At 35.7% G+C, this 19248-nt stretch overlaps 1 protein-coding gene across 10 annotated transcripts in view; it reads right to left on the minus strand.

Moving 5' to 3' along the window:
* Positions 1–19248, minus strand: part of NEO1 (neogenin 1) — a 228917-nt gene that overhangs the window by 153115 nt on the left and 56554 nt on the right. For all 10 annotated transcript variants that reach the window (XM_031956658.1, XM_031956660.1, XM_031956656.1 and 7 more), the window contains exons 2-3: positions 12101–12418; positions 461–736 (exon numbers count right to left, since the gene is read on the minus strand). In XM_031956658.1, the coding sequence (XP_031812518.1) occupies positions 461–736; positions 12101–12418 (594 nt within the window). The remainder of the gene's footprint in view (positions 1–460; positions 737–12100; positions 12419–19248) is intronic.

Below are 19248 nucleotides of genomic sequence, written 5' to 3' on the forward strand. Positions count from 1 at the left end.
TCTACAAGCATTTACGTATGTTTTATATGTGTATATAAGCTTATTGTATCAGTTAGTGAAGACAGTGCTAAGGATACAAAATCCTTTTTATAAATCTCTGAAAATAGGAAGGTAGGGAAATCTATAAATGAGGAACTTCCACAGAGCTAATCTCAGTGTTCTGAATTCTGAAATCAAACTCCTTAACACTGTTGTGAAAATGCATCAGGGAAAGGAGTAGACATTAAAGCAGCCTAAGCATACAGGATAATATTGAACTTGACTATTTATTACTATTAGATTTGACTTGAGGATGCGCCATATAGAAGCTCCTTTCAAAAGTGTTATAAACCAAGACTTGTTGCAAAGATGGCAGATTATATTTTTCCACAGGCAAGCCAAACATCCACATTCTAATGAACACAGAGACCTCTCTATTTAAAAATGACAAGAAGCAGACATATATGAAACAACTTCATACCTGGAAGCACTTTCAGCTCAGCCTCCTCACTGTACTTAGGCGGTCCACCACTTTCAATTATGCAACGATAAAGCCCTCCATCTCCTTCCGTAACATTGCTGATAACCAGAGCTCCGTTTGGGAGTTTCATGACTCTGTCGTCCAAAACAAGTGGCTGTCGATCCTGCTCCCACCTCACAAATGGGACCAAATCAGTATTGACTTCACAGCTGAGCACTGCACTGTTTCCAGCATAGACTGATGAGGATTCTGGCTGACTGGCAAACCTGGGAAGACCTAAAAGGGATGGGAAGGGAAAGAAAGATGAAAGCCATTAATTCAATGTTCAGAAATGTAGTGCCATTCCTTGAATACAGAAATATTTGAAAAAATGTTAAAATTCAGATGAAACATAAAATAGAACTGCTTTGTTATGATAAATAAATCGCCTGGAGGCTACACAGAAAAAACTGGCCTCTGGAATTGAAAAAGTGTGTTTAAAGCCTACCTCTGTCACAGGTTGGCCACGTGACACCCCCTAAACAATCATTTAAGCCTCCCAGTTCCTCAGGAGACTCTGTAAGTCTTTAAATTTTATGGCAGGTGCCAATATGTAATGGTAGAGGGAATTTCTTCTGCATATTTATTCATAGACAAAATTTACACTTCCATATATCCTTTGATTCTTAGGTAGACTACTAGTTCTATCACTAATCCATTTTAGCCAACCATGGACTACAGTATTTAAAATATTAAAGAGTATAAAGAGGAAACAAGAATATAATAGGACAAAATGATGAACTTGAGAAGTAAACAGCTGGATCAGAAAAGAGTGCAAATGGCTATCTAATTTCTCTTAGGTCCTCTCTACTCCAAGTTAAAAACCCCAAATTAACTTAAAGCAAGAGTAATCTACACAAGAGGGAGCTAAAATTAAAATGAACTTTCAGTTGGAAAATTCCCCAAAAAGAACTAATGAAATCAGGGACTACAAGCAAAAGCACCAGAGGGTCAATCCACAATCACAGATGTGGTGTCAGAATGTTAAAGACAAATGTGCCATATATGGGTAATAAACAAATAGAACTAAATGTCTCTTTGGGGAAAATGCTTAAACACAGCCTCAAGAAACAAATAAGATGTGTACAAAAAGATCTGATCAGTGCAGTTATAGTAATTTGGCAATATCAAGGCTCCAACAGCCTGGGAACATCTAAGAAATGGAAGCAATGCTTGTAAAATGCGAGTAAACACAGTGGAGAGCATTCACAGAAGCATCCTAAGGTCACCCACCTAGAGTTAAAAGTACCTTGGAAATCAAATCCAACCAATGCCTTATTTTACTGAGGCAGAAGTGGGCACAGTGACTTGTCTGAGGTCATATGCTGCTAAGTAATATAGGCAGGATTTAAACTCAGCTCTTCCTCCCTCCAAGTACCTGGCCTTACATACTATACATCTAGTGGATTTTCAAATTGAGGCAGAAACAGAATACTACAGCCTTCCTACTCAAAGACAGGAAAGTGTGAGATCCATGAGAACAAGACTGGCATGGAGGAAAAAAAGCCAGACTTAAGGGCCTGGGTGGGAGGACTTGGCCATGTGCTTTACACGAGTTATGACCAAAATGAACTCTGAACTCAGTGGCCAAACCTCTGGCCAACAAGCCTTTTAGAAGGAAGCCAGTCAGACCCACGATCAGGCCCCACAATCAGGTCCACGATCAGGTCCCCACTCCAAAAGCTCCGGCCTGGCTGCTGCTCCTCCCCCAAACCGATGGCTCTAAGCACACTCATCTTCCTTCCATGCTGAGGCAGTGCAAGAACACTAGGGTAGAGACAAATTATTCTCCCTTGGACAGGAAAACAAGAAACTGAATGCACATAACCACAACTGACGTTTTAGATGCCTTTATGGCCTACAAGCAATTATTGAATGATTCCTCTGTGCCCACTAAGTTGTGGATATAAACGTTAGCAAAAAGAAATATCGTCCCAGGATCCACGAAGCTTACAGTGTAATGGGGAAGAGACCAGACAATACATAAAAGAGAGCTCAAAACAGGAGTGGAGAGGGAGAGAAAGTAACCAAAGAAGATCATTAAGGAGGGAGAGCTGGGAGAGGACTGAAGGAATGAGTGTGGCTGGCCTAGGTACTTTCTCAAAAATGGAAATTATATGAATAACTCATCAATTGGAGGTGAGAACCACTGGGGCAAAGAGTGAGATGGCTGCTAGAGCATGATGAATTCATTAGTCACCTACTATGTGCAGAAGCACTATGCTAAGTGCTAAAGATATAAATAAAAAAAAAAGAGGGGAGCACATTTTTACCCTCAAGGAGCTTAAACGAAATGGGAGAAGTCAACACAAAAGGAAGTTAAAAAGGGGAAAGAGAGGAATTGTTCTCCCCCAGGAAATGGATGAGTATTCCTTAGAGAGCCCCTGATAGAAAATGTAGCTGTCTGCACTTTGAGCAGGAAGGCTTTGGGAGGAGTCAGTTGCTCTACCATCCAACCTCAAATCAGGGTGTGAAGTCTGGTGAGTCAAAAGCAGAGTCAAAAGCAAAGCCAGGAGAGGAATAAAAAAAACATGTTAGAAGCATTTTATGAAGTTATACGTGATATCTGCATCAGTTTAGCCAGGAGTTTACATATAGTATGATGCATCTAATATATATATAAATATCAAACATAACAGAAAACTCATACTGGACAAAAAGCCCACAAATTAAAAGAATGGAGAAGAGAGGTTAAAAAGATAGGCACAATAATGCATTGTTGGAAGAGCTATAACTTAGTACAAACATTCCAGAAAGCAATTTGGAATTTAACAAATAAATAACTAAAATGTTCATAGCAATGCAGAGATTCTGTTCCTATAGATACATGCTAGGTAACTTATTGAAAAATGAAAGGCTGTATATACACCAAAATAAGAATAGTAGCATTTTGTGAATTAGAAACAAAGTAGATCTCCATCAAGTAGATAAATGGCTAAATATATAATGGCACATGAATTGTAACCAAATACTACTGTGACATAAGAATCAAATTACATGGCTAATACAGAAAAACAAAACAAATGTAAAGTTAAGTAGGCAGACCCCCCCCCCCAAAAAAAAAAACAATACATATGATAACAACCAAGGAAAATGGAAAATAACCACAAGACAACAACAACAAAAAATAAACACTGCAAAAGTTCATAGAATGAGCTTGGATCCAAAAAGATATGAGAAAAACACTTAAACTATTCTTTTTCAGAGGTAGACTGTACAAATATGAAACAAAAAATACAACTTCAGATTTTTTTCAATGGCTTTGCTGAATTATTCTCTATCTTCCTCTTTTCCCTTTGTCTTTTTTTTTTTAATTCTTTGTAATAAGAAATGAAGGAAAGGAGTGATTTACAGGTGAAAATTCAGACAATGTAACCTAGGCAAACCTACATTAAAAAAGAATGAAGGAAAAGCCCTTAAGATATTCAGTTCTCATCAGACAGAGATTTAACAGTAGATAGTAATTCTGAGAATTTAATAATGTAGGGGAAGAAAGCTTCCGTCAGAATGATCATTAAATAAGTATCTGAATGTCAAGGTGTCAAGGTGTCACTTGGGAGGTTGGGAGATAAAAAAGCTTTCCCTTTTATTTCCCTATTCCCTAAGATATCCATTAACATTCATCAGATGCTAGCAGATTTGCTTAAGTCCCAGTGGGAAGTACACAGGTGTGAGATCTGAAATAACAGCTGCTAAGCACTATGCTTCCTAAAAGACAGACAAAAAAGGAACAACATTATTTTAAGTTTTTTCTATTTCCTGACAATCTTCAAATGACAGACTCAAGGCCCTTCACAATCTCTTCCCTCCTTTGGACACTTTTCAGATGAATGCCTTTCTTAAACTAGAATGACCAGAATTAAACATAATACTCCAGATGAAACTTGATGTGAGCAGGGAACAGTGGAACTATTTCCTCATTCCTAAAAGATCTTCTACTTAATACAGCCCCAGCCTGCATTAACTTTTTATGGTGCTACATCAAACTGCTGTCTCACATTAAACTTAATGTTCATTAAAATCATCCACATCTTTTACAGAACTGCTGCCTACCTATGAATCCTCCATTTTACATTTGTGAAGTTAGTATTTTTTGTATCCAATTATAAGACTACATTTATCCTGAGTGAATTTCATTCCATCTGTTTTAACCCATGCTTTAGCCTTTTAGATCCTTATTCTGGGTACTTATTCCTTTCAGCTTTGTGTCATCTACAAATCCGATAAGCATATCATCTACAAATCTTTATCTAAATCATTAATAAAAATGTTAAATTACAGAGGACCAGCCACGAATCCCTGCAGCATTCCACTGGATCCTCTGACATGTTAACTTTGAAACATTAAAAACTAATTTCTAATCCATATTTTTTTCGTCATCGCCACAAAAATTGTAGATACTTTATCAAAAATGTTGATAAAATCTATGTAAAATATGCTCACAGCATTCCTTCATTTAATAGTTGAGATTAATGAGAATAATTAAATAATAAATTTGGTACAAATATCAATACAGACTAGCATCATTTTCCAAAACCAGATGGATAAATGAATAAACATTTAAGTATACCAAGCAGTTTTACTAAAAGCAGGGATAACCACTCTCTACCTCAAAAAAAAAAAAAAAATCAAAGATAGCTTCTGTTCTCAAGCAGTTTACATTCAAACAGCTAGAAGGAGGCACTTTAGTCCTGAAAGGGACATGTACTGTGAGTGAGACATTCTTGCTGTTCTGTTCTGTAACCCCATGGACCATACTGTCCAGGGGATTTTCTTGACAAAGATACTAGAATGGTTGAATAAGGCTGTTGATAAGGCTAAGAAGATGATGGAAGGGAAATAATCCCTGTAATTAGATGTAGAGGGAACTGATCAGGAGGCATAGCCTCTAACTTCGAAGTGTAAGTCTTTAGGGAAGGACCTTAGGGAAAGCTATGTTCAACCAGAAATACAAAAAAGTCCCTGCCCACAAGTTGCAATGAAAATCTAATTCACTTAGTTGAGGATGTTAAACATACAAACACAAGAAGAAAAACCAAAAGGAACACAAATCAGGAAATACTAAGTGTTCTGACTAAAAGAGAAATCTGGTAGTAAAGAACAACAATGGTTTAGAAAATAAAATTATTTGTAAAATCTTGCAGAGGGTGATGGTGAAAGATTATTGATAATATCATCCTATAAAACAATGGAGAGACAGAACATGTTTACATATAGAAAGACTGTCAGAAGATTCAACTACACAAATCTTAAGGACACTTAAGGATAGTATTAGAAAGAAGGCAAATGCATGCTGAAAAAAAGACACAAAGATTTTTATGATGAGCTCTTTTGCAAAGACAGCGGAGCCATCCTTATCAAAATACTAATGTCACAGTCTCTAGTGAGCTTCATGAGGAAGTAGAAAACAGCAAGAAGTAAAACAAAAATGAGAAGAGCTGCTGGATTAGACATCCTTCGCTCAAGGAAACACAGTCTGGGGGTCAAAGCAGGAGGTTACCAAAGGTTTTGGGGAAATTTTTCAGATCTTACTAGGAAAAATGGTGAACAAAAATATGTGCCAATCCATAAGCTTATTCTCCCATGTTTCCAAAAATTTTATGAGAATAATTTACTCGAAAGGAAACAAGAAATCATAAACAGAAATCTGGCAATGAAGTTAGGATAAGCCAAGGCACAGGGAAAAAAGCTTTGAATGTGGAATCAGACAGCTTGGGTTCAAATACTAGCTCTGTCACTTACCTATGACCTGGAGCAAATTTAGCTTTTTTGGATCTAAATTCCCCACTTTAAAAAAGGGATTAAGGCTCCCTCCAAATCTAAATTTAAAATCTTAAGTTGTGCCTGTGACCTATGAAACCTCTATGATTACAGAAAAAGAACTTACCTATGCAGTGCTCCAAGCAGCTCTCTACAAAAAGTTATAGATGACTTATCAATTTGCATCAACAATTTCCTACATAGGGATTTCCTCAAACCAATGAGATGACAACAGCAGATTAAAAAAACAAAAACAAACACAACCACTACAAACATAGAATGCAAACAATCATCCTTGATGAGGCAGGAAAAAGGAATAAGCAGGTTTGCATAACTGATGATCTCAAGCAGCTTATATGTCCTTTAAGACTCCTTATAAAATAAAAGGGAAAGATTACACAATCCTCTGATTATTAACATGGAGAGAGGGATAAAAGAGAAATATATGCTCATCCAACGACTTGGTACCACCATGGAGAACGTTGAGAGACTCCAAACAGAAGACAGGTTTTAGATAAATGGTATGTTCTTCTAGATGTTCTTGTTTCCAGAAAACTTCATGCTGATTGAATCAAGACCCAGGACACTGCAGAGGCTCCTAAATGAAATCCTTAACTCCTCAAAACACATTGGGCTAAGTATATAACACAAGAAACATCAAATATATTTTTTAAAAACTAGACTATCTTCAGACTATGAAATATAGTTGGAGACAACGCCCAGAGCTGGAACAGCAGTTCTTATAGTTTGGGCAGTACAAATGACAATGAGCTTAATCTATTACTGAACAGGAAGGACAAAACAAAATGCTGGATTCTGTTCGGAAAACTACACAGTAATTAAAAAAATAATAATGCCTAGCTTCTCTCTGAAATAAGATTCATCTCTTTAACAATGGTATTCTTCTGGTGATGATATATGGTCATGAACCAAAGAATGCCATGGTTTCCAAAAAATTAAAAATTGAAGGTTATTGAAATAAATGTGGAGAGCATGATGGGTGTAATTATCCAACAATATATTACCAAGGAAGAAATAAATATGAGAAGCAAGAAAAAAGATCATCAGAAACTTAATGAAGAAAAAAAAAAGTTTTTAAGTCATGTTGCTAGAGCCAGGGATACCAAGAGACAGCTTATGGTCATATTGAGATGTCAAAGGCTCTAGAGCAAGGTTTTCTGCATGGTGCATGGATCAACTAGGACATATGTGAAAGCTACACTGGATGAAAATGTGAGCCAATAGTCCACAGGGCAAGTAGAAAATGGCATGTACTACAGTTTAAGAATTGCTACAGACAGATGCCTGTTCCTGGGAAAAGTTGAGGGACAACCTTGGCAAGGCCAAAGGTAGGGTCCTCTTGGCCCAGCTTCCCCACAGTGATATTTCTTTTCTGAACAGGTAATTTCCCCACCTGGTTAATAATAACCAGGCTTTTGATACCCTACGAATATTACTAATTGTCAGATAGGATATGTGCTTGAAATTAAACACAGCTAAGGGAGTTTTTACCATGTTTATATATATATATATATCAGGTCAATCTGTGCCTTTAAGGGGATGAGTCTTGATATTATTATAACTGCTTCTCCCATTTTGTTTCAAATTACATTTATTAAATCAGGACAGGTCAGAACTAGAAGTTTTGTAATTACAATATTAAATCCATTATTTAATTGATACTGGAATATCTCTGAGTTAGTATAATAGGATGCATATATAAACAACTTTATAATTTTCATCTTTATTTGTAGTCAAATTATAAAAGAGATGACATCCTCCAAAGGGTAGAATTAGATGGAGTAATATGACAAAAATGTAATGTAAAAGTTATCTAATTAATGGAATAATACATTTTGAGAATTCAATAGTATTAGAATGTTTTCTCTAAAAACTAGGATATAAACATATGTATATGAATGAATTCCAAATGTATCATGGATGGAAATGCTAGTTTTGATTAGCAGTTTGTTGCCTGATGTTTTAGTAAAAAGTTATCAAAATCTGATTAAGGATTTTATATATAAAATTTCAGGGCAACTAGGTGGCATAGTAGATAGAATACCAAACCAAGAGTCAGGAAGACTTGATTTCACATCTAGCCTCAAAAACTTACTAGCATCTGTCTGATAATTTTAAGACAGGAGGGTTCATTTTAAAGATAGGTCCTCATAATTTTTTTAAAAAATTCTTTTATTAACAACAGCGTTTAGTAAAGATAAAAATAATAGGTGATGTACGACAACTGAAATTCTCTAAAATTATGTTCCTAATTTAATTATATGTTCCTAATTTAATATTTTTCTTATAGGTCTTATGGTTCTTAATAGAATTAGAAGCATAAAGCTTGAACTAGTTTTTACCACATGAACAAGTTATTGGAAAACTAAATTTAAGAGGTTGTATTAAACTGTATTGTCTTGCAGAGCCCCTATTCCAGAATGTCCAAGAGAAGATATTTTCAGGGACCAGACAACTACATAGGACATCTGATATTCAATATGGGCTAATTAAATGGACATCAGGAGTAGATTACTAGGATATGAGGAAACTCAATGTTAAGGATTATTACTGTTGTATTGTTTTGACTTTTTGTTTCATAGTGTTTGTGTTTGCTGAGTTTTCTTGACTGCCTTAGTGATATGTAAATCTTCCCTCTCAAAATTAGTACACTGTGAGCCATCTAAACATTTTAATCTGTAGCTTTATTTTATGTAGAGATTTTATTTAACATCATCATTCTTGTTTTTAGCATTAAATGGAGTACTAAGCTATGTGAAGGATGCTTCTCAGTGGTCTTTTCTTACTATATAATATTGTTAATAAGCTTACACACATTAAAAACCTTATAAATTTGGTTTATAGATAAATGATCCACAGGGAGTTCCACAGGGTATGGGCTCCCCCCATACCTCCCAATGAATCAAAGTGGGAATTTGAAATAATTGTGGGAATTAAGTGAACTATACTGGTTTCATCTTGTGACTCAATTTTGGAGCTAGCTCACTTCTTTTTCTTTCTATTCAAGTAGCTTTCTATTCAAGTAAGGGTCTAGTCCAATTTCTATCTTGTGAAGAAAACTTTATTCAATTATGAGAATTGTGAGGAAAACTTCATTGCATTATTTGAACCTAACCCTGTATGCCTGAGAGGCTGGACCATTCTACCATTCCAAAATTTGATGTGAGACATTATTTTATAGTTGTTTAGAAGAAAAAGCTGAAAGAGGTCAGCTGGGAGGCTGTTCCTAATCTACCACCTTGATCCTTTGACTGACTATAAATTCTGTGAGAAGTGGCACCTCTTTTTTCTAATTTCAGGGAAATGTACCTGTTTTTTCTCCCTCTTCCAACATGCAAAGTCCCTAATTTTTCCTTCTATTATAAATCAACATATTTAAACTTGTATACTGTTTTTTATCCTGCTGTCTTCTTTTAATGCAAAAATGTCAATCTCCCCCCAAGGTCCAGCACTAAGTTAGTCCCAAGTGTTAGGCCTAGTCCCAAGTATTAGGCAATTAGCATGTACTGGTTACTAAATCAATATGCCTGGAAATTCATACTTTTGTTTCCTTAGTTATTTCATATTTCACCCCTCATAGAATGGAATGCCCATGGAGGTTCAAAGATTAAGAACAGCTGCTTTGGAAAGCAGAATAGACAACGAAGTACAGAGAGCCAAAGGAAGGCCTTGTCGGAGGAGCCTCTAATTGAGACTGGATTATACAATTTTGTAGAGGACACAATCAGTTCATGATTTCCTCAAGAAGTAAATGAGAATGAAGGACACAGAAGATGAAGACAAATCTAGAAGCAGAGCCAGGGACAGAACATCAAACATAGGACCATTTTTACGTGTAGTTAAGGTAGAATAGGGAGGGAAGTCATGACAATTGAACAGATTGAGGAACTGAAAGTTTAGGATATCTGAGGGAGCATCAGTGTATAACCTTGAAGTTCCTCAGTATGAGGGCAGGTGCTGAGAAAAAGAGAAAGAATGTGAGAATATGAGATAGAAGAAATTGAGGAAAGAAGAAAAATGTCCTTGGGAGTCAGCAGAGAATGGCCTAAGGATGTTGGGTCAAGATTTGAATAATGAATTCACAAAGGAGAGACAGCTAAATAATAGTACAGGAAGAGTCAAGAAAGTTGGGAAGCAAGGAATATTTTGACTGTATATCCCTACTGTATCTGACAAAAATGAATTATTAATATAGAAAAAAGTAGGCAGAAATTCTAATACTGAGAGAACTATACTCTCCTACAGTTTTAGAGACAAAGGTGGCATGACTGAAAAAAAAATCAAGTACTCATTTTAACATCACTGATTACTCTCATATCATACATTTTTAACAGAACAGAAAAAGCAACATTCAAAGGAAATTCATCACGGTAACTTATTTATTAAGTACATATATTTTACCAAACTGTCTAGCAAACAGATTATTAAAAAAACAAAAAAAGAAAAGAAAATCACTGCATGGTTCATTTTTTTCTCTTAAAATTGTTTCAGTATTTTCTTTGTTTTGAAGAGTTGCTTACTATTGTAAATTATCTGCCTCCCTCAAATAGAATGCAGTTTGCATAGCTCAGTATTTCTTTTAAAAATAACAAATCCTGATACTATTAAAGACAACAAAATGAAAACAGTTTTAGACAACACATCATCTTCAAATTCGCAATAATTCATATACTTTTTGTACTTTTCAAATACTAATGTTGTAAAAAGGATTATCTTCTTTGCTCTCTTGTAACATTATTTACAAATAACTTTAGGGCAATCTCCATACAATTTTGTTTTCCATCTTAAAATATTTCTCTAAGGAATTTTAACATCTTAAAATTATACACTGTTATTTCCTTGGTTAATACATAAAAAATATTACTAGGAAATGAATTTGTGATATATCAAATTTTCTTGGCTAACTTGGGTCAGGTTTAGTTGTTATGGGCCAGAACTTGAAACAAGGTACTACGTGGAATTGAGGAGACAATGGTTAAATCTAGTTTAGCACTGATTTAATCCTACAACAAATAATGGTTTCCTAGAGATACAATGATTGGTTTATATTCAGTATGGAGTATATAAGCAAGGACTGAGAGCCCCAGAGGAGAGAGCTAGAGGCAGAAGCAGAGAAGACAAAGGACTGGCAGCAGGCACTCAAGCTCTGAAGAGAGATAGGCCTCTAAGGAAGCTAACTGGGCCCCAGGAAAGGAGACAAGACTTTGAAAGAGATAATAAAGGAATTGGACTTTAACACCTGGCTATACTCATGTGGTGATCACTGAACTGAAATGAAGGCTACTCCCAGAGACCCCCAAAGAAACTGAACCAAGGAGAACATTACAGCTATTAAACAAAATAGTTATTCTTTCACCAATATTATTCACTTCAAAAATGAAAAACATAACTTAATTTTTCTTGAGGGTTTTTATTTTCATTAGGGGGGCAAGCTATGTTTTCTTTCACAAACTGATTTTTATAGAAGTATTTTTGCATAACTTTATATATGATTTCTTAATTGTGGAGGAGGATAAGAGAGAGAATCTAGAACTGAACAATTTTAAAAACAAATTTTAAAAAATGAATGGCAACTGTATTTGGTCCATGGTAAGCACTCATACCTTTTATTCACTTATCATTATATCTCTCTGTATTTTTCAATATCCCAACCCTGCATTCTACCTAAAAAAGTATCTTAAACATAGTAAGCACTCAATATATATATTTTTGAATGAATTCATTAAATGCTACCACTGGATGCAAGAGAATTCCAATGGAATTCTTCTCTTTTATTAAAGGTTGAAAAAAATGTCCCATAAATCACTTATGGGAATTTACCTGCAATTGTGAGCTTGGCTGTCCTGCTTACGATGGTTCCAAGGCTTTCCACAGTGGCCACACATTGATAATATCCTTCATCGGGCTTATTGTGTTTGGAATGCACCACACTATTAATTAACAAAGATCCATCTGACAGTAGCTGACGCCGGTCATCTGACACCAAATTCAAAAAAGTTCCATCTTTTTTCCATTCAATTTTGGGGGAAGGCTCTGAGTATGCGGAACAGTTTAGAATAACAGAAGATCCTCGAACTGAAAGGGTATCCACTGGTTCCACGACAAAATAAAAGGGAGTAAATGTTCTCACAATGGCTCCTGTATAAACAGAAAGGGGAAGAGAAAAAAGTTTTTAAAAGTTTTCATCTAACTCCGGTGCATTTTTTGAGTTAGTTAACAACATATACATATGTAACATATACATTTTTTTTCTAGACTAAAAAACAAATTTAAAAGTCACATACAACATGTAATACAGAAAAATGCATACTTTCTCTAAGATCAAGAAAAGGGATCAAATTTAAATGCTATGATTATAAACAGAATTAAAAGAGTTTTAAATGCCAAACATCATCCTCCACGGGTTCTTTGATTCAGCCATGCAGATCTATTTGCTGTTACCTTGGACTTATTATCTATCTCAATGTCTTTAACGTCTGTTTCTTGGGCTTAGTATGCTTTGTCTCCTCACCACCTTTTGAGACCCTTGGAAGACTGAGCTCAAAAGTTACTTTCTCTACACCTCTTCAAGTTCAGCCAGTTGTTACTGTCTTTCCCCCTAAGGTTACTTTCATGTAGTACATAGGTAACTGTGCTCAGAGACAACCCAGCTCAGCAACTTGCTAAATTCAGCACAGAAGGGCAGTGGTCAGACTTTACTCTGAATCATAAAATACTGGCAGCACTGAAGCATTATAGATCCCCAACCAGACATATCTTGGATGTCCTGAAAAAACAATAATTTAAACCCCCCAAAAGCTTTGCCAAGAAGGCAAAAGCTTCAGCTCAGACCTTCCTCCCAGGAGCATATAGAACAAGGCCTTAACATAAAATCAAGTTACAAAATGTAATGATGAACAAAAAAAATTAAAAAAAAAATCCACCATAAAAAACTTATGATGAACTGAAAACTCCAGACACAAATCCAGAAGAAAAGAATGACTCAAAAATACCAGTTAGCATAGTGAAATTTAGAACTTGAGTAGAAGCCCATCCAGAATTCCTAAGATAAAGCATGAATTTTTTAAAAAAAGCTAAAAATGACTTAAAAATCAAATTAGAGTTGGAAGGAGGGGAGAAACTGGGAGCATGAGAAAAGAAATGAGTGCTACTGAAGACATAGAAAAAGATAGCTTAGAACAAGAGGTACAAAACTTTAATCAAAAAATAATTTCCTAAAAATTAAAATCATTCAAGTACAAGCTAATGTGATTTAAGAAATCTTAAAACAAGGTATAAAGATAAAAAAAAGAAAAAGAAAATGTAAGAGATCTCATAGCAAAACTAATTTTTTTTAAAAAGTGAAAGAAAATTAAGAATCACTGAACTACCTAAAATACCACAACTAAAAAATAACCTAGACATCATATTTCAAGATATTATAAAAGAACCCTTCCCAGGACTCCTAGACCCAGAGAACAGAACAGAAATCAAAGGGAAAAACAACCAATGATCCAAAGAAAACTTCTACAGACAAATTACTGTCAAGTCAAAGAAAAAGTACTGTAAGCAGACAGAAAGTAAGAATTCAAATACCAAGGAGCCAGAGGAAGGATCATACAAGATTTAGTAGCTTTCACTAAAAAAGGGTGTAGATTTTGGATTATGATATTCAAGAATGGAAAAGATATAGGTTTATAGTTAATAGCCTACCCAGCAAAAGTATAATGTTGCAAGGGAATAAAGGAAATAGAACATTTTCTAGCATTCCTGAAGGCTACAGCTAGGTAAAAGACTCTGAAGTACAAACACAAGAGTCAAGAAAAGCATGAAAAGGTAAACATGAATGAACGATCATAACATAAAGAAGGACAAACTACTGACATTCTAATATGGGGAAATTATAATAGTCTCAAAACTTATCATCAGAGAACAAAAAGGCAACATAAGTACCCAGAAGGTCTGGGAATAAGTTCTGTTAAGTTTTGATTATCTTAAAATAAAAATGTAAAGGAAGGGGAGAAATAATACTGTGTTAGGTGAAGAGAAGAGAAAGGAAGAATGGGGGAAATTATCTTATATTTGGTATGCCCAAATAGAATTCCACACAAAAAGTATGGGGAGAAGTTGATAACATTTATACCTCCTCAGCCTAAGTAGCCAAAGGGAAAGAAGAATACACATGGAGATTAGTAAAAATCAAAAATAAATAAATAAATAAAATAAACTTATAAAGAAGAAAAAACAATGAAAAAGAAGAACATAACAGAATAGTAGGGAGGGAAATACACAATTAACAATAACTGTGAAAGTAAATGAGAAAAACTGATAAAACAATAGAGAAAAATAGATTAGAAATCAGAACCCAAGAATATGTTTGTGAGAAATATACTTGAAATAAGAAAATGCACACAAATTTAAAATAAGAGATTGCAACAGAATCTATTATGTTTCAGGTAAAATTTTGTAAAGTTGTTGTTGTTTTAAGGCAAGAATGGCAATCATGATCTCAAAAAAAAAAAAAAAAAAAAAAAAAAAAAAAAAAAAAAAAAAAAAAGCAAGAGTAAAACCAGATCTAATTGAAAGAAATAAATAGGAAAACTACATTTTACTGGAAGGCAGCACAGATAATGAATTAATATAAGTACTAACCAAATATGAACTAAATGACACAATATCAAAATTCTTAAGGAAAAGAATCTAATAAATCAATTCAAAGGGAGAAGTAGCGAGTGAAAATATAGTGGAGCCCCTTAATTTATCACTCAGACCTAGATAAATGTAACCAAAAAATAAGCAAAAATATTGAAGGACCTGAATAGAAATCAGAGAATCTAGATAAGATAGATCCGGGAATACTGAAGAATAGAAATGAATGCCAATTTATCATGTATAAAAGGCACTTTCATAAAAAAAACTTGATGATGTATTAGAATATGAAAATTTTGTCCAAAAAATGGAGAAAAATAGAAACATCAAATGTATTTCTTAATCAACTATCATGCAAGAAAAATTGGATTCAATAGCCTTTTAAGCAAAAACATAATACCTTAATCCTAACAAATGGGTGAGTCAGTGAATACATCATAAAAACAATCAAGAATTTAAAGAAAAGGAAAACAAGACAAAACACCAATGAGTGTATTCAAAAAGTAAAAGAACAGATCAATGAACTAGTTTTACAAACAAAAACTAGAAAACAAATTAAATCTCCCTAATTAAACACCTAAATGGAAATCCTGAGAATCAAAGATGAATAAAACTGAAAGCTAAACTAAGATTTTTTAAAAAACTACTGAATTAAAAAGCCAGTAAAATAACTGACACTTTAAAAGAAAAAGAATTAAACTGCCATTAAATGGGATAAATGAGTAAAAGACCACTGATAAGAATGTGGCCTTAGGGCAGCTAGGAGGTACCGCAGTGGATAGAGCACCAGCCCTGAAGTCAGAAGGACACCAGTTCAAATCTAATCTCAGATACTTAACACTTCCTAGCTGTATGACCCTGGGCAAGTCACTTAACCCCAACTGCCTCAGCAAAAAAAAAAAAAAAAAAAAAAAAGACAGAAAAAAAAGAATGTGGCCTTGACCTATACCCAAAGGGTGACTGGAGACTGCAATAACAAGTTGAACAATAGCTAAAAACTGCAAGTGTTCCATTATATTAGATAAACATTTCCCTTGTGGTTTCCCCCCCCCCACACACACACACACCTTAATTAACATGTAAGTACTTAATGGGTAAAGAATTTGTTATTTACTAATATTCTTTTTGTTTCTAGGATAGATTTCTGTGCTTAAGATGTTAACCTGGACTCCCCTGCAACCTCTCTGACAATGAAAGAAAAGGTTGGGGGCGGAGAAGCTTTTGGTTAATCTTGTGTTTTACAGCTTTCACTTTGTACTTCTTTACTGATGACTCCATGTGTCTGAAAGGAGTTGTCCTTTCTCATGATATTATAATAAATACCTTTTGCTTTTCTACCTTGAAGAGTATCTGATTTTAATTTAGGTTGGGGTCATAGCTGTCCCACACAGTTTTGGGGGCTCATTCCATGATATTTCCTATTCATGAGGGCTCTCTCCCATACTAAATCCTTGGGCAGGTATCTCTGGACTTCTTTGGTGGTCCTTGGACTTGGCTTGGGAATTCCAGTTCCAATCGGTACTCAAAGAGATACTTGGAGAAAGCAAAAATGGAAGTAGTCTAGGGAGGATAGAGGATTAATTCTGCTCAGGAGATAAACCAGATAAGAAAAGTTTGAAATCATTCAGCTAAGTTGTGCACAACCCAGGGAGAGCAAGAAAATGGTGAGGAGGGAAACGTTCTAAGCAGTTCGAGTCCACAAGAGGATTTTCCCTTTGCCAAGAAGTAGTGAGCTATCTGGGTGACTAGAATTGGGACTGGGAGAATTTAAGCAGTTCAAGTCTGTAAAAGGCTCCTATTTCCCCAATGTTGAGAAACTCTAAGCAGTTGGCGTCCATAGGGATTCTCCTATTTTCTTTTGATGAAGATTGGGCGAGTCCACCATCAAAGAGGACAAGATACTGGTAGCTAGTTCTAAAAACCTAGCTAGTGTCCTGAGATGAAGTACCAAAATTTATAGGGATTAAGTACTATTGTTTTGTTTGGGCACATGCCCCACTTGCTCAGAGAAACTGTAGATCTCTCCAAGAAGGAATCTTCCATAGGTTCCAGCCAGCTAGCTCCAAAGGCTTCCTGCTCCAGAACTCACCTTCTTGCTTCCACCCCAAGGTGAGACCAAGAATGGAGCCTGATTGATTTAGAAAGGCAGTCTGTGTTTGTGTGTGTGTCTGTGTGTGTGTGTGTGTGTGTGTGTGTGCGCGCGCGCGCGCACGCCTGTGACAGTGTTTTGTCTTCTGTGCTTTAGTCAGCACAATTAAAAAGGAAAAGATGTGGCTGTTTGGGATTTAAAAGCACTTGTTTTGTACATAATTGGATTCATGCAAATAGCTTTTAACTAGCGAGAGGAAGGACTAAATCTGTGATAAGAGACGATTTTAATTGTCACATCAAAAAGAAAAAAAAAAAAAAAAACAGGTCTGTGGACCTCAAACTGACCAATCTGGGGCTGAAGAAATAAAGTTATATAATTACTGCTAAAACATTTTACCAGATTCTGAGGATTTTGAGATTTATCATTAAATTGCTTGGCACTATCAGCTAACTTCAGTTAGTCTATTGCATTTTTAAGTAGGCTGAATTTACATGACTGAAAGCCTGCTGAAGGCCTGAACCTAGAGACTTACAGAATAACTGCAAAAGAAAAAAATCACTTGCTCTGGGATTTTCTGGCTGTGCTGGTGTCCCTCACTGACCTGGATTCTTCCAGAGTTTAGGCTGGTGCCCCAACATCTTCAACACGGCCCCTTTAGCATTTTTGGCATGGAGGGCAGGCTAGTCATTGGGCCACAGACCTGGGTCCAAATTTCTCTGACCCTCTTTATTTGGAGGAAGAGGTTAGAGGCAAAATGAAGGAATACATGAAAGACAAGTTCCTCAGTGGAACTCCCAATTTCCCAGTAGAAAGAGAGCACCCCATGAAGTTGGGACCAAGCCCTTAGCTGACAGACTAAATCCTAAAAGGATCTTAGCACCCTAAAAGAGTTAGTTATCTGTAAAGAGAAGCAGGGTTGGGAAGCAGAATAGAATTAGGGAAGATACCATGTGGCATGGGAGAGGGGTAAGGAGAAAGACACCAGGACGCAAAGTGCTGTAGTGGGCTGACTCAGAGGAGGGCAGCAGCCAAGGGATGGCCCACAAGTAGGTTTTATAGGGAAAATTTAACCTCAGGGACATGACTGAGATTTCCACAGAGTATGGGTCTCAGGACCTTGACAAAACCTGGATTTCTGACTGGATTACCATTAGCGGGTGGGACCAAGGAACCAAATGGATCTCCACTATCACAGCCTTCTTCCTGCTTACCTAAGGGAAGAGCTCATCACTGATCATTTATCTCTTGGTGATCTTGGTCTGGAGGTAGCTGATGGAAACAGGTTCTTTGGTTCCTGCTGATAGCTTTAAATGGAGTCATAAAACTCCCTGTCTGCCCTCCCCTGTGTGATACAGCTTATCCCAAGGATAATACAGACATCACTAGTCAGGCTAATAAAGACTAAACAACTTGGAGAGGAGGAAGTAGACTTGGAATATTAAAAAAGATGAGGATGGATTCCAGTAGAGAAAAGGGACAAACCAGGTCCAGAAGGATTGGAGACTGAGAACAAGATGGTTGAGGAAATGTATCAAGAATGATGTGAGAGGTCTTCAAGGGTTAATAAATAAAGAGGAGGGATTGAATGAGATAAACTGAGTAAAGACCTCTCATAAGAAGGTGGCCTTCACCTATGCCATAACTGTGACTAGAGCTATGTAATAACTAAGTTGAGCTATTGCTAAAAGGTACAGGATCCAATTATCTTAAATAAACATTTCCCTCTTGTCTTCCCCTCACCATTTAATTAGGACTTTAGTACTTAATGGGTAAAGAGTTTGTTATTTACTAATATTCTTTTGTTTCTAGGATAGATCTCCAGTTTAGGTTGTAAACCTGGACTCCTCCAAAGAATGGGAGAAAAGTGGGGGGGGGGGCGCTAATGTTTCTGGTTAGGGTCTAAATAATCTTGTGTTTTGCAGCTTGCACTTTGCACTTCTTACTGATCACATCTTGTCTGTTAGGAATTGCCCTTTCTCTATCTTTTTTCTTTTCTACCTTGAGTCTCTGATTTTAATTTGAGTTGAGGTTATAGCTATCCCACATACCATTATATAAAGGCAAAAATGGTATATTCACAATCAATGGGGGAAAAAAATTACCAGATACTTAAAAATCCAACAACAACAACAACACAATTAAATTAAATGGATAATTATTTATAAAATATGTAAAATCCTAGATTACCAGGTTAGGAAATAAATAAAAGACTTAAAAATAGGACTCTATCCAAGAATAGAAATAGAAC

This window comes from Sarcophilus harrisii, chromosome 2, assembly GCF_902635505.1.
Source record: "Sarcophilus harrisii chromosome 2, mSarHar1.11, whole genome shotgun sequence".
Classification (NCBI taxonomy): domain Eukaryota; kingdom Metazoa; phylum Chordata; class Mammalia; order Dasyuromorphia; family Dasyuridae; genus Sarcophilus; species Sarcophilus harrisii.